This window comes from Microcebus murinus, chromosome 1 (genome assembly GCF_040939455.1).
Source record: "Microcebus murinus isolate Inina chromosome 1, M.murinus_Inina_mat1.0, whole genome shotgun sequence".
Classification (NCBI taxonomy): domain Eukaryota; kingdom Metazoa; phylum Chordata; class Mammalia; order Primates; family Cheirogaleidae; genus Microcebus; species Microcebus murinus.
Genome location: NC_134104.1, coordinates 83250850 through 83273958, shown reverse-complemented (window position 1 = coordinate 83273958; position 23109 = coordinate 83250850). Strand labels below are relative to the sequence as shown.

At 40.7% G+C, this 23109-nt stretch overlaps 1 protein-coding gene and 1 pseudogene across 1 annotated transcript; both read right to left on the bottom strand.

The window, feature by feature from the left end:
• Nucleotides 1-1981: 1981 nt before the first annotated feature.
• KCNMB3 (potassium calcium-activated channel subfamily M regulatory beta subunit 3) lies at nt 1982-15858 on the bottom strand. Its single transcript, XM_012737020.2, has 4 exons — nt 14433-15858; nt 7876-8067; nt 3733-3931; nt 1982-2572 (listed from the first exon to the last, which is right to left on the bottom strand). The coding sequence occupies exons 1-4, from the start codon at nt 14492-14494 to the stop codon at nt 2231-2233; spliced, it is 795 nt and encodes a 264-aa protein (XP_012592474.1). The 5' UTR covers nt 14495-15858; the 3' UTR covers nt 1982-2230.
• A 4417-nt stretch (nt 15859-20275) lies between these two features.
• LOC109730751 (mth938 domain-containing protein pseudogene) lies at nt 20276-20877 on the bottom strand (annotated as a pseudogene).
• Between the last annotated feature and the right edge of the window lie 2232 nt (nt 20878-23109).

Below are 23109 nucleotides of genomic sequence, written 5' to 3'. Positions count from 1 at the left end.
CCCGTCTCTACTATAAATAGAAAGAAATTAATTGGCCAACTGATATGTATATAAAAAAAATTAGCCGGGCATGGTGGCGCATGCCTGTAGTCCCAGCTACTTGGGAGGCTGAGGCAGAAGGATCGCTCGAGCCCAGGAGTTTGAGGTTGCTGTGAGCGAGGCTGAAGCCACGGCACTCACTCTAGCCTGGACAACAAAGCGAGACTCTGTCTCAAAAAAAAAAAAAAAATTAGCCGGGCATGGTGGCACATGCCTGTAGTCCCAGCTACTCAGGAGGCTGAGGCAGGAGGATTGCTTGAGCCCAGGAGTTGGAGGTTGCTGTGAGCTAGGCTGACGCCACGGCACTTACTCTAGCCTGGGCAACAAAGTGAGACTCTCTCAAAAAAAAAAAAAAAATATTAATTGAAACACACATTTTAGGTTTCAAATAAGTGGTTTTGAATTTTTTTAGGAGAAAAATCCTAACAAATGCATCTTGTTAGGTGGAAGTCAAATTTACTAAGAAATGAAATAGAGATGTGCCCCTAATTTAAGAAAACTGTAGAATCTCAATTGAAGAATGACTTAAAATATGCATGCATACATATATATTTTATTACAGAGAAGGCTTTGGTATACAAAATAACTTACCACAACCTTTTAAGTAGCAAGTTCTGGGTCTTAAATGCAATATCACATTTAGCCAAGAGACCAGAGGTAGAAGCAGGGGGAATCAGCTCTTGCAGCTCCTACCCTTAGCCTAGAGGTATATAGATACCAGCTGTCCAATAAACAGTACCAATGCTGACTGAATATTGCAACTTAACACAAGATTTTTTTTTTTTTTGATCTATGCACTAACATTTTTGAGCACCTCTACTAGATGCTACGAACTAAGCAGGGTGTTTCACTTAACTCTACCTTGTTTATTCCTTAAAATAACCCCATGAAAGTAGAGGTTATATCTATTTTATAGATGAGAATGAGAGGCTCAGTTTAGCTGATTGGCCCAAGGATACATACCAAAGTTGTAATTATGGCCTACAAAGTTAATAAATCCTACTCTGAGACACATGTTTTCTCCTCCATTCCACACAAGAAAGGGGAAAGATTATTCATTACTAGTCAAGTCAATATTGTTCTGTTCTAATTATGCAGCTTATTTGGTACCTTATAACTTGAAATTAATTGCTAAAAGGTATTTAACTTAGAATCATAGTTTTTGGTTTGATTACATCTACATATGAAAGTAGCTTCAAAAGTCTCTATTGTCCATAATTTTAGATTTTTTAGTAAAATTTTAAAGACACTTGAAGACACATTGAAAAATCAGAACAAACTGTTTTCACTCAAATTCAGCTTATTTAACCTGGAAAGCACTTGTTGAAAGAGTCTTGTGACATTATTACTTAATAACCGTGGTTGATTCATTAATTAAAGTATGGACAATTGTTGACTACTCACGTGGGACTTTTCTGTGGTGTGGATTATCTGATATGAATATTGAAATCCAGTCCATTTTTCCTTCACATTTCTGGCCATTTCTCCCATTCCTACCAGAATGTGCACTAAGAGTAAAATGAGCTTATATATGTATAATTAACTAGGAAAATTATATGGTACATGGCAAGGTTAAATACAAATAACTCTAAACTTAATGAATTTTCTAGGCAGCAGCTTTCCACCTTTATCATGATCAGTGATCAGTCCATGTTTTCTTAAATTTTCTACCAGACTCTTGCCTTCCTTCAGTGAATGAACTGTTCTTCACTATGACTTTTTTTATGAGAAATGTTTTAATATGAACTATATTGCACAGAATTAGGCTGATGCTTCAATGTTCAATAGGTTAGATACTCTCATTGTTTATTTCCGTATTGACAGATTCTAGCTAGAGCTAAAATTAGATAAAGAATACCTTGATCTCATTTTGCCATGTGGGAACAAAAAGTGCTTCTTTGGCTCATGCGGAAAGAGATTTGGAGTATAAAAGTTGGTGGATTTGTATGTATTTATAGAATAAATAAAATATATATTATAATTAACAAGGGTTTTAATTATATATTAATAAGAGTTTTTAAAATATTTTTCCCACACGATACTTAATTTTAATTACCCTTTACATGATTAGTTTACAAGCAGGCATAGTTAGGTCTTCAACTGCAGAAACCCCAGGTATTTGAAGGCCAGGACTTTAATTTGGCCACCATCTTATGATTTCTCTGCTCCTTCCTTTGCTCCTCCTGGCACTTCACAGTTTGAATCGATGGTGTTTCCTATAGGGTACTTTGCCACCTACCTCATCTCTGACTGCAGTGCTATATTTTTCACACAGTAAAGACAGGTGCTGTGTTAATCTTACCATGCCAACAATCAAGGCACCACCTAGCAGAGTCAATGAAGGCCAAAATAAACAGTGGAAGATAACCATTTGGTCATACTTTTTTACAAGAATGACATCTTCAGATTGGCTGTCTGGACTGTAGAAGCATGAAAAGGGGGTTCCATTTTTGTGATCGAAGAATTCCTTTATGTCCAGAGCACTGTTGAGCAAATCATTCCTATTTCGGTGACACTTAGGTGTGTAAAAGCACTGGGAATATAGAGGAGGAAAAAAGGGCACTGTCACCAATACCAAGCACTTAACAGTTCTGATTCTGAAATAGCTTCAGGCTGAAGCTTCCAGAGGGAAATTTCAATCGTAGCAAATGGTAAAATATTACATAGCAGGAGGGCCAGAGTGAAATGGCCATTTCCAAGCACTAAGCAAGGATATGGGAAGGAATTCTTAGACTATATCATATTGCAGGAAAGGCAGTGACCAACTTCATAAGGAGTATGACTCCTTCCCACATCCAGGTCCTTGTTCTCTTTCTGGACAGTAACCCAACAAATCCATTTGTCCATTCAACAAAAACGTATTGAGCCCTACCTACTACGAGCTTTCAACACCTAGTAGTGCCTCTGTTGTCTTTGTCTTGATCTCCTGCCACCAAACCTTTCCCTAAGGGGGGGGGGGGGTTCATTGAGGCTTTCTCTCTAGGTCCACAGATAGGGAGCCCCACTGGGGCTTTGGTTCCTGGGAGACAGAACCAGTGGAGAAGGGACCTCTATCAGCTGGAGGCTTTTTCGAAAAAGCTTGAGGTTTATTAACATATCCGTTAGACATTTGAGATACTGTGCTAAGGGCCCACAAAATGTTTGAAACCTCAAAAATTATTGCATCCAAAATAGAAAACAGAAATCTTCAAATTGAAATTAGTGCTCAATTAAAGACACAAAGTGTAACATGTCAACTAACAACTTTTATAGTTAGGTGTATATAAACTGTAAATGATAGGACCCAGTTATATAACTTATTAAAATAAAAATTATAATAACCTTTAAATTTCTTTGATAAAAAAATTGCTTGATTTATAGTAGACTGTGAGTACATTTTAACACTTTTCAATGATGGAGAGTAGGGTCTCTGAAAGCAAGGCTGCCCGCAAATGACTGCGCATTGGCTCAGCCTGTAAATCCAGACACCAAGTTGTGAAGCTGGAATAATCCCTCTGCTTTCTATATATGCCATTTCTCTCCAAGAATGCTTTGAGCTTCATTTATTCTGACTTGATCGCTATAAGATTGTTCACTAGAAGCAAATAGATTTATCCCTAGAGACAGCCCTGGGTTTTGTACCCTGCTAGGGACAGTCTCACATGGAAGGGTTGTTGCAGTAAGAACTCTTTAGTTACATGAACTTCCCATTACCTTGGGGTTTATCTGGACAGCCTCTTCATTGTAATGTAGGAGAGCTCTCTGCCCTGAATGGGCGAGGTTCACAAACACCTGAAGACACGGGAACGTCCCCTGACCACGGCAATCCACACCACAGGGGAAAGCGCAGTCCAGCCAGTCCTCCATGATGTGTGTGTGGATGGTCGTGCAGTTCGATTCTTCTCTCCAAGTGCTTCAAAATGGAAAGAGAAATGTTCTTCACCTACTAGAAAATTCATTTCTACATTTCCAATGTGGTAGCCAGAGGCATCCGTGTATTTCAGTGCAACGTAGGGCCATTGCAGAGGGCGCATAATGATCAGGGAGCAGGGAGGACAAGAGGCGGGGTAAATGGCAGCACGTTGCCAAGTTTCATCTCACTTCTGATCCTACTGGCATATTTCTCACTACACCAAGGCTTAGATCAATGGTTTTCAAACTTCAGAATCACCTGAATGAGTCTGTTAGAATGAAGAATTTTTTGAAATGTGGATTTTAGGGTTTCACTCCCGGAAACTACTCTGTTTCAATAGGTCTGAGTTGAGGCCCAGGAACTGCATATTTAACAGCATTTAAGATGCAGGTATTTGGAGAACCATACTCTAAGCAACGTATTGTAACCACTAAGGTTCACACTCATTCAGAAATATCATCTCTCCTGCCTGCCTCATTATCTCAGGATGCACCCACTGCCTCGTCCTGATGAAAATGTGCCTTTGGAAGGAGTCCAACTACAGGGACCTTAGTCAACATAGCCTACAGAAGATCTGGTAACAAGGTACAATTCCATGTGCCCCTCTACTTTCAAGGAGGCAAGTGCAAACCATACAAGGAATCTCTCATTAGAATACTTACCATGTTTTTGCTATCAGTAAATTCCTTGACATTAGGAGCTACAGCCTATTCATCTTTATGTTCCTCAAGGCATGAAGCAGAATACCTCTCACATAATAGATGCACAATAAATGTTGTGCTGAAGTAAATTTTACTTGGAAAACATTCCTTGAGAATTTGCACATGTGCTACATACACAGAATGTCCTAGGTGCTATGAGAAGTGGCAGACAAAATTCCTGCCATGAAGACCTTGTGGTGGTTGAGGAGAAAGGATATATGTGTATGTATGCAATAATTAGAGAAAAAGTCCAAGATAAAGTAAATGAAGGCAAGAAGAAATGCTTTGATTGAATGTATGCAACCAGCTCCTCATACACCCTCACACTCACATCTAGGTGGCTCTTTATGTTTATTTACTGTTGCCTTAAACACAGGAAGTTAGATTAGCAAGCTCTAAAGTCAGAATGTTTGAAAAGCAGGGCTTCTTAACTGCCACCTTTTATGGAGTAAAACTGCTCTCTGAGATGGCACAAGACTATAAGGCAAGAGAGACATGACAATGTACCACTCTTAAGCATTCACTTAATTACTTTAACTCAACAATTTCCAGAAATGCTTGGAAAAGTAAAACTTAAATATGAGCAAGTTTGGAGCCAGCTTGGAAAAGGGTATCTTCATATAACTCTTCTGGGAATATTCATTAAAAAGAAAAGGAAAAGGAAAAAAAAGAAAAAAGATATCTTCAAAACAGCTCCCAAATCTAGAGTGGGTACAGTAGCTCACACCGGTACCAGCACTTTGGGAGGCCAAGGCAGGAGGATCACTTGAGGCTAGGAGTTTGAGACCAGCCTGAGCAACATAGTGAGACCCCCGTCTCTACAAAAAGTAGAAAAATTGGCTGGGCATGATGGCATGTACCTGTAGTCTCATCTACTCAGGAGGCTGAGGCAGGAGGATCACTTGAGCCTAGGAATTTGAGGTTGCAGTGAGCTATGATGATGCCACTGCACTCCAGCCAGAGACCCTGATTAAAAAAAAAAGAGCCGGGCGCGGTGGCTCACGCCTGTAATCCTAGCACTCTGGGAGGCCGAGGCGGGCGGATTGCTCGAGGTTGGGAGTTCGAAACCATCCTGAGCGAGACCCCGTCTCTACTAAAAATAGAAATTAATTGACCAACTAAAAATATATATAGAAAAAATTAGCCGGGCATGGTGGCACATGCCTGTAGTCCCAGCTACTTGGGAGGCTGAGGCAGGAGGATCGCTTGAGCCAGGAGTTTGAGGTTGCTGTGAGCTAGGCTGACGCCATGGCACTCACTCTAGCCTGGGCAACAAAAGTGAGACTCTGTCTCAAAAAAAAAAAAAAAAAATCTCCTCTTTCAGAAGTAACAGCTTAAAAAAAAAAAAAAGAAAAAAAAAAAAAAAGAAAAATCTTCCAAATATATCACATTTTAAAAAATAATATCTGTCGGAGCACACATATGCATACATATTTACTCAACTGATATAGACATATGTAATGCAGCTATATTTAAAAAAAAAAATAGATAAGGAAAGTAGAGTAACAGGAAAAAGAGGAGTGAAAGCTAAAGTGAAGTCAGGAGTGCATACAAACATGTAACCTGATGACCAAAAGATCCCTTATAGTTATGAGAACCAAGATACAAATGTGACTCTGAGCTTCCTAGCAGCCAAAGCAATAAACACAACCAGATACATGATTCCTGTTGTCCACTGAATAAAAGTAAGCTGGTCGATCAGGAGCAGCACAGTTTCTCCTCGTGCTAATACTAAAGAGAAGATTCTTCTGGAATCCTAATAGCAGGATGGTAGTGCTGTAGTGGATGGTGACCTCTACATTTTTGCCCTAACAAGGGTAACCCAGGACTGGCAGAAGATGACTCTAATAAATAACCAACATAGGCCACCTATGTCCTTTTCTATGACTCCTTTCCCTCAGAGAACTCCTAGGCCATCTTCTTCCCAACCTCACCCCCCCCCCACCCTGCCTCCGGTCACTCTTCAGCTGTCCAAAGCGAAAGCATCTCTTTCTTTGCCCCTACTCTGTCCTGACCTCCCTCAAATGCTCCATGTTGTGTGAGACATGCTCCAAAATTAAACAGCTCCTTTCCTGCTATAATCAAAATCCAAAATCCCCATCCTTTCATTTCAGCAAACTTCATTAGGTATTAAGAGGCAAGGAATCTTGTGTCAGAATGACAAGCATATTACTTACTGCCTATGTGACCTTGGGAAAGTTACTTGGCCTTTCTGAGCATCAGCTTTCTCATTTATAAAGTGAAAATTAAAGTAGGAAGCCTTGCTAATAACATAAACAGTTGCAATAAAGCTAGAGAAAAGAAAATGTTATTAAGAAAATTATAAGGCACATGTACTCACCAGCAAATTGGTATTAACACATCAACACCTAAGTGGACATATAGGAGTAATATTTATCGGGTGTCAGGAGGGTGGGAGCGGGGAGGAGGGGATGAGTGTATACGACCACAATGAGTAAGATGTGCAATGTTTGGGGGACGGACATGCTTGAAGCTCTAACTCTAGGGGGGAGGGGGCATGGGCAATATAAGTAAACTTAACACTTGTACCCCCATAATACACTAAAATAACAAAAATTATAAGGAAGAGAGGATACATTTACTATTCATTAAGTGGAAGTGGATCATCGTAAAGGTCTTCATCCCCACTGTCTTCGTGTTGAATAGGTGGAGGAAGGGGAGGGGGTTGGTTTTGCTGTCTCAAGGGTGACAGAGGTGGAAGAAAATGCACGTATATGTGGCCCTGCACAGTTCAAACCCATATTGTTCGGGGGCCAATTGCATTATTACATGTGTTTAATAAGGAAACTAAAAGAAAAGAAAGGAACTAATATTGACTGAGCATCTACTATGTGCCAGGTGTACATTGTCAAACTCAAAAACCTCAGACCCAAAAAACTTTCATTGTGCTCACACACAAGTTTTAACCCTTCCCTGGAATATGTCCATTTTAAAGGGAGAATTTATGACCTAATGAGTATCTAGTCTGTGGATTCTGTTATATGTGGATTATGAGATGGGGGGTGGAGAGAGACAAAGGAATATCTTCAACTTTCTTGCCACCTGCTCCTGCACACCCAGCTCCCCCCAGCACTGAGAGAGCGCCGGGTATTGTTTCTTCCCTGTCTTAGACCGCATCAAGTAGGCCGAGACTGGAGAAAGCAAAGCCAGCCTCCCCTCCTTTACTATTGGGTCTGGATCTGATCTGAATTGGAAACTCTGGATCTCCTTTCTGTTTCTTACCTGAGCATGAAAGGCTTTAGGATGGTTGTTCCAAGCAAGAAGAACATTAGGACTGAAAAGCCCATCATTGCGAACCCTAGCAGCATGGCTCGGTCCTCTCCAGCGCTGGACGGCAGCTTCTTGTGCACATCTGCCAGCTCTCCATCGTTGCAGTCTGTATCTCTCTTCTTCCCTGAGGTAGGAAAGGCTGTCCTTTGGGGAAAGTGAAGAGGAGACATTGTGATAAGCTTGGGGAAAAAGGGGGAGCCAAGTCATGGGGGGTGGAGGGATAATCCCATTTGCCTCCCACTGGAACGCCGTGAGCAGGTTGAATGAGACACAATGAAGTCCCACGTTTAGAATTCAGTAAAAAGTCCTATCCATCTAAACAACTAAAATGATGTGCTACATGTTATCAAACATTTTTAAAGATATATAACAAGCAAGATTAAGGAATGTTGCCTTGTAGAAGTCTTTGGAAATCTGTTTAATCAATGACTAGAAAAGACTTATCTATAAGTGGCTTTCTTTTGTTTTATGTAAATAAGTGTTATAAATTTATTTGTCTTTCAGGGATATTGCACATTCCCCCTGAAAATATTTTTTACATTCTCTTATAAATTCCATATCGAAAGAATGACTCAGAAAGTTCACATTTGGAATTAATAGCATCTTGAAATAGTAGGGTTTGACTGGTTCTTTCACAGTCACCTGTTGGAAAAGCAGCGTATCCACCACCAGGCTTTCCAGCCCATGGCCCAGTCCACTCAGAATTATGAATGGAGTTTTCACTGCTGCCTCTCTCCCCTCTTTTCCTTCATTTATCATGACTTGATCACTATAAAATTGTTCATGAGGCTCCCCAGGGCTTGCTTCACCAGGCACGGCAAGGAGGGCCCCAGGCCTCGGACCTTCCTCCCCTGCCATCAGACTCAGCCCTCAAGGGGTCAGCTGAGCGTCCCCAGGCATCCGATTCAGATCCACAGGTGACCAAAAGGCCTCTCCAGGTGGCTGCCAGGGCCCCGTAGACCAAAGACTTGACCCCTCAAGAGTCAGACCCTGCTGTGGAGACACAGGAGTCCCTGGAGAAGGCTGGCCATGGAGTCCCTCTCCAGACCCGACCTCCGTGGCCCCACCTCAGGGTCCAGAGATCAAAGTTCAGGAAAAGACGTGAGCCTTCTTTCCCTCCTCTCTGTCCACTCACAGCTCTGTATGAGTGTCCCTGCATATCTCTCTCTCTCTCTCTCTCTCTCTCTCTCTCTCTCTCTCTCTCTCTCTCTCTCTTCTACCTGAAAACCTGCCCCAGTAAATGATGTGGTAAATTCTTTCTGAATGGGGTGCCTAGTGAATGGTAAAGTCTGACACAAAGGTTGCAAACTGGTGGCCTGTGGAAAACACACAGATGTGTTTTGTTTGGTCTTTTCTGTGCTGCTTCTTGTTTTTAATGTGGGATAAGTTACTAACACTATAAAAATCATGACATTTCTCATAAAAATGGTGATTTCTGATTTCTGAAAAATTCACAAGATCCAGATTCCTGCATATGAACAGCTGGCCAAGCAGTGGCTGCCCCTGTGGACAGGGCGTGTTCTCCAGTTGGCCAGAGTCCCCACCACTACCTATGGTCAATGTCTGCTCAGTAGCCATTTGAGTTCCAGAGGTATTTCCATTTTTTAAAAATTAATGAAATCTTACTAAACAAATGCAGCTCTAATGGTAGAAACTCAGGCTCCATCAGCTGCCTAAAAGCTTCCTAAATTTTGAAGCCAAGCAAAAGCCCTATCTAGGGAATTACTAGTTCCCAAAAGCATATTTCATACCTTGTGCCACAGTCTTCCTGTTTCCTCTCCTCCCTTTCCCCTCGGCAACATCTTTGGATGAAGAGAGGGGAGGAATGTCAGACAATCCAGAAAGTCCCAGGAGGCTGCACCGGGAAGCACTGGCCTCAGAAGACGCAGGACTCTGGTCAACACTACTCTGGGAACTGACGATCTGGTTGGGTATTTGTAGTCCCCTTTGATATTTTGCTCATCCTCTATCATCCCACCCGCAGAGAATGAGCACAAAAAATAATTTTAATAAATTTTGAGCCAGTACATTTTATCATTTATCAACAAATAAGGCAGATTAAGGAGAGAGTTTTAGCCCTAAAGTAAGGTTTGGATATTTTTTCTAGTTTCCGATACTCAATGCCCTGCATTTTCCCTTGTGCTCTGAAACTGGCTCTGTAGCATAAGGTATCTTGGAGGCTTATTGTAAGATATCCTTGGAATCCATGGGTGAAAAGGGTTATAATGAGGTCTCTATGGCATTTCTAATATATTCATTTAACGTATCCAATTATAATGGTATGTTATACAAAACCGGCATAACCTGATTCTGATCTAATTTAGGAATAAGAGAGGCCTGGTGGTGTCCTAGACTAGATTTTTTTATTTCTATTTCTGTCCACTTTGTACCAAGGCTTTATGAAAAGTTGACAATCTCATAGATCCCTTGTAAATTATCTCATATTTGTGGGAAGGGATAATATAAAATAATAATTAAAAATTAAAACAGATATGTTTTTATTATTATAAAAGTAATAGGCTTCTGTTTCAGCAGTATGGTAGACTAGACACCCACTCTAACTGCAGACAACTAAAAATTATAGACAAAGCTTAAAAAAAAGAGTTGGAAATATTCAAAGGACCAAAAACTATGTGAAAGTGGGAACTGAGGGAGGAAAGTGGACAGAAGCAGTTTTCCCCTGAGGGCATATGCAGAACTCGGTGAGCCTGAGCCTTAGTGTCACAGTTTGTAGGGTCACGGGGACAGGAGATAACACCCAAGGCTTATCCAAGGTATGGAATTTAATACACCATTCAACAAGGGCTGGGACCCCAAGGACCTAAGACTCAGTGTCAGGTTGAACTAGCAATAAGCCTTCCCCCCACTCCTCACACAAACAACTCCATATGTGACTGCAAGAAAAATTCCTTTCTCAAAACCTGACACTGACTAGAGGAGGAAAATTACAATCTCCCCTGAAATTTTATAAGCTTCAGGTTATCCTCAAGAGAGGTTTTAGCTTGAATTCACACTACCTGGGGTAATCCAAAAGTCTCTAGCTAAGAATTTTAGTTTAATGTTGTTTCAGTGGGTAGTGCCCTCTGCCACTTGGCAGAAGCGAATACATATCTGCTCTGTAGAAGCCCACCTCCAACTTAGGCCTTGAAAGAATCCTATAAATTTCTAAGGAGTATGTGCTCTCATTCATAAAACACACAAGGAAATCTAGGCCTTTGCAAAAAAAAAAAAAATAGACAACAAAGTCAGATCCACAAAAATTTCAGGTATTTGAACAGAATATAAAATGTGTATTATGTATCTGTAATATGTTTACAGAAATGAAGGATTGAAAATGTCAGAAAAAGCAAGAGACTCTAAAATATGACCAAGCTAATGTTAAAAAGAAGCAAATAGAATTTCTAGAAACGAAAAATAAAATAATTAAAAGTAAAAACTTAATAAACAGACTTAACAGTCAATTAGATATATGTGACAAGATAATTAGGAAACAGAGAGCTGGATCCCCCAAATAGCCAGAGTATAATACAGATCAAGTCTGCATGCTAAATTTCTAGAATAGCCCCTAAAAGAGCAGAAATAGGTGATATAACTTCCAAACTAGCAGAGGGAGAAAGAATGGAAGGGAAAAATAATCCAAAAGAAAAGGAAAAAACTCATGAAAAAGAAAGGACAAATAGAAAGCTCAAAATAACATGAAAGCATGTTACTCTATTGGTATCTCAGTAATTACGATAAAGCTAAATGGATTAAGTGATCCAGTCAATAGATAAAGACGGTCAAACTAGATTTAAAGATATACAGATGGTCCCTGACTTACAATTGTTCAACTTTACCGTGGTGCAAAAGCAATACACATTCAGTAGAAACAGTAATTGGAATTTTGAATTTTGATTATTTCCTGGGCTAGCAATATACAGTACCATACTCTCTCGAGATGCTGGGAAGAGGCAGCGAACCACAGCTCCCAGTCAGCCACATGATCACAAGGGTAAACAACCAATACAAGTTTTTGACTTACAATATTTTCAACTTATGAGGGGTTTATCAGGACATAATCCGATCATAAGTTGAGGAGCATCTGTATTTGTTTTCATAAAAGATAGATGTAAAATACACAGATGCAGAAGAGTTGAAATTTATAGACAAAATGCAACAAAAAGCAAGCTGATATGAATCTTAAAATAAAAAACTTTATGACAAGAAAGTAATAACACTGATTAAGGTTCAATTTACCTGGAAGATATAACAATGCTCATTTGTGTGTACCTAACAGCATTGCCTCTTTGACAAAACTATAAGGAAAAATAGATAAAATCCACTATCAAATTATGAGATATTTTTATATACTCCCTCAGTAATTGATAGTTCAACCCAGACAAATCAATAAGGAAATATATTTGAGCAAAGCGATTAACAAGTTTAATCTAAATCATAAATATAAAATACTGACCCTTATAGAATATATATTCTTCTCAAGCATATATGGAATATTTATGAGCCTTGATCACAAACTTATCCATAAAGAATGCCTCAACAAATGTCAAAGGAGTCATGAAAGTAATGTACTTTCTGTTCACTTGCTGGGTTATTCCCCTTCCTCTTTATAGTGTTTTAAATAGAATAAGATCACTCTAGATATAGTTTGGGTTTTTTTTTTCTCATCTTGTCTTTTCTATCTATCATAATAAGCACTTTCCCATGTCATTAACAGTTCTTTGTACCCTTGTATTGGCTACATAATAATATTCCATCAATTGGATATGCCATATTTCCTTAACCATTTCCTTACCGCTAAATATTACTGAGTTGTTTCTAGTTTTCCCAGACTATAAACAGCCCCGTAATTAACTTTGTGGTATTTACAAGCACCCTTAGACACCAGGGACCTCAAAGCACTGAAGAATCATCTCGTTTGCTCTCTCATCAGTGAGATGGATGTAAAACATTTTATTCTTTTTTGCCAGTAATTCATCTCCACTTCTAACCAATGTATTACCTTGAGGTGTTTTATTCATAGTCAAGGCAGTATCGACCCCTCTTCTGTTGTCTTCACTGCAGACAGGACTGACTTTCCCACCAGACACGAGTACTATACATTGCTACAGGTTCTTTCTGGCTTAGCCTGTGGCAAACTCCATTACAAAGAGCCTGGACACAGTCATCTGGGTGTGAGCCCCACAGAAGCCAGCAGCCTCTCCCTCCAACACCTAAACTTGTACAAGAAGTGTTCCCTTAGAAAGGTGCTGCGGCTCATCAAAGCTCCATAAATACCATCTGACACTCATTTCACATGTGCACGGAACTTCTAAGCATTGGATATGTTAAATTAATATTTCCTTGTAATTTGCTTTTGTTGCAGAGGAGACTTTGGTGATGATTTTTATCCTTCCATTTTTTAATTACAAAATTATTTAACAACTTCTTTTGAAACAGAAAAATAAGGGTGAGTAAAGTCAACATGGTTCATCAAGTTCAGCAAGAGGAAAGAGCAATAATCCAATTGTGCGTTTCAGAAATGAAAATGGGATACTACGTTGCTTTGAGAATACGGCTGCCTTTATATCTAGTTAATTATGTTATGAACAGGGCATTAAAACTTGTTTGCTTGCATGTTTGTCATTTGATCTTTTGCCATACAATGATGATTCACTTTAATTGTTCGCAAAAGAATTAGTTCATGTCTAGGACAGATGAGTCTCTTTCTTTCCTCTGTAGTCTGTCTGTTGCTTCCTCTCTAAACCCCCACGCCATCCAAACCCCTGTGTCTCACTCTCTTCCTCCATTCTCCTCTCAAATATCCATGAGTGTAGTTGAGTGATAGTAGCAGTTGGTATCGTGAAACCATTACCATCTTTAATGTTCCACACTCTCAACTCCCAACTCTACCTGAGCCACTAACAAACATGCAAGTTTCCAGATAGTGATTTGAACTTGGCTGTGAAATGCCCCTCTCCCAAAAATAAGCAGGCAGGCCTTCAATATCTTATTTCTCAAACACCCCAGGCATTGCTCTTCTTTCCATTTGGGTGCCCACTTCTGACTGCCCCAGGGCGGCAGCCTCGGGGCAGGCAGGAGTGCGGCTTCGCTGAAGGCCCTCAGCTCCTCGGCTTTGCATGTCCCCAGGGAGAAGAGCCGTCCTGAAGCCAGTCTGTCTCACTTCCCCCTTTAAGGAGCAGAGGTCGTTGGTTAATAACGATAGCTACAAAGTATACAGACGGCATAGTTGAAAGAGTACATAGAGCGTATACACTATGCTGAGGGACTCTTACTGCCCACGTCTATCTGGCCTCCAAGAAGTTGCAACCTAGAGGAAGGAGCCAACGAGGAAGGATGTAGCCCTGTGATGCCAGCACTGGGGAAGCTTTCGGGTATCCTAGGAGGCATGGTAAGTGGGCACCCTTGGAGGGCAAACACCACACTCAACCCCCAAACTGGACATGGCCCCCTCCTGACCGCTTGCCGGGTGAGATGCTGGTCCCAGGCTGAGATACCCCGGGGTGACTTACCTCCCCTGGCGCCTCCGGCTGCCCTGCAGCGTGATTTGAACGGGAATGCTGAAGGGCTGCATGAGACTAGGGGGCTGAGCAAAACGGATCCCTGTTAGCTGCGTCGTGCCCTCTTAGGGCGCGAGGAGGCCGAAGCTTAAGCATCCAGGAAGTGGAGTCCCAGGGGACCCCGGCCCCCAGCGCAGCGGCGGCCAGCAGAAGCAGGCGCCTGGGAGCTGCGGCCCGCGCGCCTTCCTGGAGAGGCGGGAACCGGCAGGCAGACCCGGGTGGCCCCGCGGACGCCCGGCCAGGCGGAGCAGTCAGTCCTAGATGCTCAAGAAGGACCTGCGTGGCCTTCTGCAGCCCAAGCTTCTCCCCTGGCGTTGCACGGTGCCCGCTTCCACCTTATCGCCTGTGTTTCCGCTTCAGCAGCCGAGTGCATCGCCATAGAGACCTGAAGGCTTGTGGAAAGTTCTGAGGCCCAAGGGACCCTCTGTAATTGGTGAGGGACATACTCAGTTCAAGCTTTATAAGAAGAGGAAATGTTTTGCCCTGGCCACGTTTCCTTTTCCACAAATTGTCTGTTAGAGTGCAGCTTAGAGAATGGGTTTTTCTGGTTAATTGCATGTTCCAATTAAGAGAATTAGCTTTAATACCATATGTGCCTTCCCAGTTTTTCAAGACTCAAAGAGCCACAAAATAACTCACCGTTAAAACTATCTCAAAAATTTTTTAAATTATATCAAATATTATTTTATCTTTCTTTGATTACCTGAAAAGACATTTGAGGATCTTTGGATACTCCCAAATTATGAACATCATTATATTACAGTACCACATATTGCTACGGGCACCTATAGATGTGGGTAATAGAATGCCAAATAGATCACTTCTGCTGTATGTTTTTTAGTCAAGGCAAAATTATCTTAACATTTTCCAAATGTTGGTGTGAGCAACAATATAAGCATAATCTCATCTATTAATATCCATGAATATATGGCTACATAAACTGTTATTGGCAGCCATGTTCATATTGTTTAATATAAGATAGATATTTATATACTTCTGATTTGTATTATTTTTCTATTAGAGTTAAGGACTACATTCTCTGTAAAATATTTGTTTTTAGTGAACTGATGCAATTTGGAATAAAAACTGATAGCAACTAGGATTTTTTTCCTTCTGCCTCCTACTTCCAACTTAGCCTTGTAAATATATGATAACTTTTCCTCTTCAGATTTAGATGTGCTAATAAATTCCCCCTGAAACTTGGTATGTAACTCTTTAAAGAAGTGGATGATTTGCTGCTACTTTTATGTAATTAATTCAACCTCAGAAATATGGTCATTTTGAGCCTATAAAGACCCTTTTTTGGCATCCCAAACTTGCATCTGCCTTTACTGGAGCTTTCTGGTCATTCTCACTATGATTCTAGTTCCATTCATTCATTCATTCATTTATGAGACTGAGTCTTGCTCTGTTACACAGGCTAGAGTACCGTGCTATCAGCCTAACTCACAGCAACCGCCAACTCCTGGTCTCAAGTGATTCTCTTGCCTCAGCCTCCATGAGTAGCTGAGACTATAGGTGCATACCATCACGCCTGGCTAATGGTTTCTATTTTTAGTTGCTCAGGTAATTTCTTTCTATTTTTAGAAGAGACGGGGCCTCACTGTTGCTGAAGCTGGTCTCAAACTCCTGACCTCAAGCAATCCTCCTGCCTTGACCTCCCAGATTGCTAGGATTATAGGCATGAGCCACCACACCTGCCTGATCCATTTAAAAGAGGCTGCGCACAATAGCTGACACCTATAATCCCAGCACTTTGGGAGGGTGAAGAAAAAGGATCTATGTTCAAGACCAGGCTGGGCAATATAGTGAGATACCATCTCTACAAAAAAAATTTTTAATTAGGCAGGAGGATTGCTTGAGCTCAGGAGTTTGAGGTTGCACTGAGCTATGAGGATGCCACAGCACTCCAACCTGGGCAACAGAGTGAGACCCTGTCTCTTGAAAAAATAAATCATTAATTTAAAAAATAATCATCTACAATCTTTAAAAGATATGAATAGAGAAAGCGGGTTATTTTAAGTTACTTTTAGTCCTGATTCAAGAGTTCTGATAGACTCTCACAGATTTGTTTTGGGTCCTGGACAAGTCTGGGCCTGGCTGTATCTTAGGTGTAACTGTCTCAGTTGGCCATCTGAGACAATCTCAGAGCTAGCCTACACTTTGTTCTTTCTTTCTGTTTGATAAGAGTAACATAATTTTCTGCTCTTTGGTATTTTCCTGATGTCCCTTCACCTGGTAACTGGCCTCTCTGTCCCCAAATACCACACCCACTCCCCTCTTGCCCTGATTGCCAAGCCCCCTACACACGCATGCTCCATTCGGGGCTCACAGCTTACCTCTCAAGAAGAACCTAGAGTGGATGATGTGAACTGCAATCTCAGTGTGTCCATGCATGAACATGGCAAGGCTGAGCCAGATGGAATGTGGTGATTCTGTATTCCATCTGGCCGGGTCCTGTACGTCAGGATCTCTGGTCCCCTAGACTCTCCCTGAGCTCCTAGCTTACCTCTTCCTTTGAGTTGTTGGAGATCACTGCCTGCTCCACAAAACCAAAACTGTGAATGAACTGTCAAGCCTGTCATGTGGGCCCCCTCACAATCTGACCCAAAGGCTTTGGATACTGGGTTCAAATCCTAGCTTTGTAACTTCAAGTAACTCTTTACAAATTCCCTGCCCTGCTTTTCCTCAGTAAAAAAGGAGTTAATAAAAACCCAGTGTGTGTTGTATGAGCATGATAAAACTTAGTGTCCATAAACTGTTATGAAATCTATATATGAAAGGGGCCATTATTGCAAAATGCTGTCATTGTGGATTCTTGGTTCCAGAGTCCACAGTTATTTATTTTGCATTTAATAGATGCTTCACGAGCATGGGGGTGTGTGGGGGGGGAGGGAATACCTCTAACCCTCCCTAGGGAAAGGCAAAGATATACAATGCAACCCAAAGGTAAAAAAAAAAAAAACTTTTATCGGGTGGTGGGCAGATGGGAGGGGAGAGGAGGGAAAGAATTTATACTTACAAAATAGGTGCGATGTGCATGTCCTACCTAGGGGTAGGACACGCTTGATGTTTTGGTAAGGCAGGGGGCAGGGGGAGGAATGACAGCGGCAATATATGTAACCCTAACAATATTTGTACCCCCATAATTTGATAAAATAAAATAAAATTAAAAAAAATAGATGCTTTACTCAAGGGGGAAAAAACTCTCTCTCCCTTTCACTATGCTACAGAAACTACTTTCTCATTCTTTTTCACATTCTCTCAATTACACACTACGTATTACAACTAAGAATCTGTTTATAGCTGAAATTCTCCATTTATGAAAACTATCTTTGTGTTTTCAAATTTAGAGATGCACAAATCAACAACAACCTAAAAAGTATACAACAGCCTATGTTCTTTGTGTGACTGTATCTATTTGTGTGTAGGAGAATAAATAAATCCCTAACTGAACAATCTTCCCAATATGGGGAATTTTTGCTGATGCAAGCAACAATTTATACTGTCAAAAGTTAAGTCATATCTAATCTTACATTCTCTTTGCAGGGAAAAAAACAAACAAACAAAAAACAAAGAAGTATGATCTGTCACACAATTTTGGAGTGTTAGATGGAATCTTCCTTTTTCTTTCTCCTAATCATTATCTCCAGCCATCTTTGCTAACCAAATGGACACCTGACCCCATGAACTAGCCTCATATCAGAGAGAACAGCACCACTTCTATGCGGATGGTTTTTCTGCTCTGAGTAATAGTACTAATGGGTAACATTTATTGAGCCACAGTTCTAAGCCTACACATATATTAATTCACTTTTTGGGCTTTTTGAAAAGCAAAGAACTACACTGACTTATACAAACTCACAAGAGCCCTAGGACTGGGCCTATCCTAGCATACATGCAACTCAATGGATAATTGAGGCAGAAACTAATAGAAAAAATAGTTGAAATTATTAGATAGTTCAACAGCCCTCCATTTATGATCTTGTTTGAAATCCTTACCAGGTGACACAGACACATTTTATAATACTGTAAGTCAATGTAATTGTTTACTACATAAGTGGTACTGGAATTCAAGTGTGACTCTCTATTACATACAGATTCCCAGGTCCCATCTCTAGAGATTCTGATAAAATAGTTTGGGTATAGGATTTAAAATGCACATGCATTTTTAAAATCCCTTTGTATGATCCTAATATGGGATCATTCATCCTCTGGGAAACACTGGGTCACATTATGCATTAAACAGGCCTTGGAGGCCTGGCCTTGGAAAACAGCACCACTTCTAATTGCAAGTCATGCTGCCTCCTTGGAAGTCAGCTTATTTCTCTGTGCAATATGGGAGCTGGAGCAGATGATTTAATGTGCCTTTAATATCCAATACAGTGTGTGAAACCCTAAGTTTGTTTGCAAGGAGCAGATATTTTCTCTCCTGGAGTTACATAATGCAAGAACTGCCCTGGCAGCTGCTAAGAGGCGATGCTTATCTAGAAAGAAGAGAAGAGAATCTAGCCACAACAGCCCAATCCCACTTTTCCTAGACAAGTAATGATGACTTGGGTGCCCTGAGCAACTGTGTGTCAGGCATTGCACATAGTACTATGGGAACATTATGTCCTTCAGTCATGTAACCCAAGGAGATAGGTATTTTACTTATTCTGCAGATAAGCACACAGATGACTAGAGAGGCTAAGTAACTTGCACAAAATCACAAAACAACAAAAGGCAGGTCCAGGGCTCCAGAACAGATCAGATTCAAAAGCCCATGCTGTATGAAAAAATGTTCAATATCTCTAATCATCAAGCAAATGCAAATTAAAACCACTATGAGATATCACCTAACTCCAGTGAGAATGGCTTTTATCAAAAAGTCCTAAAACAACAAATGCTGGCATGGATGTGGGGAGAAAGGAGTACTTATATACTGTTGGTGGAACTGCAAATTAGTGCAACCTCTGTGGAAAGTAGCATGAAAATACCTCAAAGGACTAAAAGTAGAACTACCATTTGATCCAGCAATCCCATTACTGGGCACCTAACCAAAGGAAAAAAAGACACCTGCACTCAAATGTTTACAGCAGCACAATTCGCAATTGCAAAGATGTTAAAGCAATCCAAGTGCCCAACAATACATGAGTGGATTAATAAAATGTGGTATATGTATACCATGGAGTATTACTCAGCAATAAAAACATGGTGAACTAATACCTTTTGTAACAACCTGGATGGAAATAGAGATCATCCTCCTAAGTGAAGTATCACAAGAATGGAAAAATAAACACCATGTGTACTCACTATTAAATTAAAACTAAATGATCAACACTCATGTGTATATATGGTAGTAAAATTCAATGGAAATCAAGCAGGTGGTGGGGGGAAGAAAGGGATGGGTAAATTCACAGCTAACGGGTATAATACATACTATCTGGGTGATCTATACAAAAGTAATTAACGCAACCAAAACATTTGTTACTCCTTAAAATTCTGAGGGGAAAAAAGCCCATGCTTTTACTGACAATAATATTCTGCCTTCTCACTCAATGGCTTGGACTTACTGTTTTAAGTATCTTATTCGCAAGGCTTAAGGGAACCTACCCCTTTGCCCAGGTATGTTGCTGGCTGAGTTGTCATACAGACAGGATGTTCATAACTTTTGAAAAGTCTATCAAAATAAGACATTACAATAGTAATTAATGTCTTGATTACTTTTACATAAATTCTTGTTCCAGACTTGCTGAAGTCCCTATTTCTTGGCAAATGATATCTGGTTATGCATTTTTTTTTTTTCAGAGTGATTTATTCTCCTCCTAAGGCTCCATCAGCAGGGAGAATGGAAGACACCTCCCACCCTGACCTCCTGGGCAGCCGAGGCATTATACTCCTTCACTGCCACCTCTGTCTGGAGGACCGGCATATCAGTGCCATGTTTCTGGAGGTGTCCACAGTTGATGGAGGCACCTTCAAGGCCTCACTCATCCCTCGGCCAATCACAAGAGTCTGTACACCCCTCTCGACGACTCCCTTCACATCTGCAGGCTGCACGCCAGGAGAATGCTCAGTTCCTGTTTCTCGCCAATCCCACGCCCGACTGCCCCAGGCCATACTTCGCAGTCCTTACAGGTTGTAGCAGAGCCTTGTACTTTCATTTGCCCCCATGAGAGGGAAGCAATTTCAGGGCAAGACATAAGGAACTTAACTGATATCCACTGCCCTTTCTCCTTACAGTTGCATTCCCCTGGTTATGAATTTTAACACATCCTTAATAGAATAACCCCTGTTAACAAAACTCCAAATAACCTAAATTCTCAATCAAACTACAAGTTTTGTTTTGTTTTGCTTTGCTGCTATTTCGCCTTCTGAGGAAAAAATGAAAAACAGAAAAATGAACATACATCTACTTAATTTTTAAAATAAAATCCCAGGAGAGTTCCTGGGGGTCCGAAGTGATTCGGGTAACTCTCTTGTTTCAGGTAAGACAAATTCATGGTTAGTGTGTTCCTGGCCCCATGGTAGACCCTTCTGTCAGTTGCTGCTGAGCTTGAAGTTGTAGCTTCATGAGGGCCTGAATCTGTGTCTTTTTCATTCATTACTGTATCACTGGCTCCTACTACAGTGCCCAGTACAGATGTTCCATATATAGTCCCTGCATGATTGAATAAGCTAGATACATACAGCGACTTCCAACAAATTGGGGTAGGCTGGACGGATTGAAACATTAGGCTATCCCTGTCTCGATCTCCCATTTATATCTACTGCCTCCCTACATTGTGAATCAAAATTCAAAATGATGGCTCTGAGGATCAGCAAGATTCTTAGCCATTCTATTCAACAAGCACTTAGCCTCTCATAGTAGAGAGTTCAATTTTATTCAAACATTTCGCTCCAGAGATTCTCAAAAGGGATGGTGCCACCCCCTGGTGGACGTTTTAGAAATCTGTGGGAGTGTTTCTTGGTTGTCACCACGACTGGAGGGGCACTGCCAGGCATTTCAGCAGTTCGCAGGGAAGTCAGTCCCCTGCAACAAAGAATTTGCTGAAGCCACGGAGCTTTTCATGCCTCACTGGAAATTCATGTACATTGAAAGGCTATTTATCATAATCTAAGCTAAAACCCAATTCCATTTTACATATAAACACAAAGTACCTTGTGTTTGAGTATCTTTTGCACTTTTTCAATATCCACTGAATTTCCCAAAATGCATCTACCTTGTAAATTGAGATAAATGTGGTACTTTACCAAAAGTTCTTCACCATTTTAAAAAAGCCACATCACCAGCAGCAAAGCTATTCATAGTGTTTGAGTTGCCAATACAATAACACACCAAAATTGGCCTGTTTTCTTCTGAAATATCTAGTGTTTATTCATTTCGATGTCAGTGTCTGAGTTGTACTACTGATACAGCCATGCTCAAATATTCACGTGGATATTATCATGATATTCATGATAAATTATTTTAATTTCTCCTATATCCTATAGTTATGAAATCATATTATTTTTAAAGGTATGTAGGTAAGTTATATTATCTATGAACTTCATTTCAGAATCATAAAGTGATTGGTATGAAGTGGGCACTGTGGCTGAAGGGATTGAACACTACTGTTCTCCTTGCTAAAAACATAGACAATTATAGTTTAGGATTTTTTTAAAACTTGACTCAACATATTCTTCTCCAGGCTTTTTGATACAGCATATACAATGTGCCAGCATCTTTCTTGAGCCAAATGAAACATGTCTACTTAAGTGAATCCATAGTTTCATCTCAATGAGTTCATATGGGGGAATAAGTAGGTTTCAACACGACTGTGCGGAGAAAACCACACAATTCCTGCTCTGGAAACATCCAGCCTTCTCTGCATTTCTAAGTTCATAGACAAGAAGAGGTAAGCTGTGCTTTTCTTCCCCATAACCCCACAATCTTGTACCATCACCAATGTGTCAACCTCCCTGGTCTTTTAGTACCTGCCCACAGTAGGCTCAAAACAAAAGGCTTGAATGAATAAATGCACCTTGATGCTATTTGTGCCAGAGGTAATGAAGTAAAAAGTAGAGAAGCAGGAAGGTGACACAGCAGACAAGTTGGATGCATTTTTATCCAAGTATAAGGACTGGCACCAATTTATTTTAACCTAAAAATATAATATTGTTTCTGTTCATCAAATACTATGAATATTTGAAACATTTTATGTACTATAGTTTCAACCTTGCCTCTTTCTTTTTTTTTTTTTTTTTGTTTTTTGTTTTTTGTTTTGTTTTGAGAGAGAGTCTCACTCTGTTGCCTGGGCTAGAGTGCCATGGTGTCAGCCTAGCTCACAGCAACCTCCAACTCCTGGGCTCAAGCGATCCTCCTGCCTCAGCCTCCTGAGTAGCTGGTACTACAGGCATGTGCCACCATGCCTCACTAAATTTTTCTATATATTTTTAGTTGTCCAGCTAATTTCTTTCTTTTTATAGTAGAGACAGGGTCTTGTTCTTGCTCAGGCTGGTCTCAAACTCCTAAGCTCCAATGATCCACGCGCCTCGGCCTCCCAGAGTGCTATGATTACAGGCGTGAGCCATCGTGCATGGCCCAACCTTGCCTCTTTCTTTACAGAGGAGTGAGGTTTCTTACCCAAGCTCTGCAGCTCCCTTC

What these genes read in the sequence shown, in the direction of transcription:
- KCNMB3 (XM_012737020.2), bottom strand. Translation starts at nt 14,494, where the DNA reads ATGCAGCCCTTCAGCATTCCCGTTCAAATCACGCTGCAGGGCAGCCGG. An exon ending in AGCCGGAGGCGCCAGGGGAG is followed by an intron (nt 8,068 to 14,432) that starts GTAAGTCACCCC and finishes CTTTCCCCAAAG; the next exon opens with GACAGCCTTTCCTACCTCAG. An exon ending in CTAAAGCCTTTCATGCTCAG is followed by an intron (nt 3,932 to 7,875) that starts GTAAGAAACAGA and finishes TCCATTTTGAAG; the next exon opens with CACTTGGAGAGAAGAATCGA.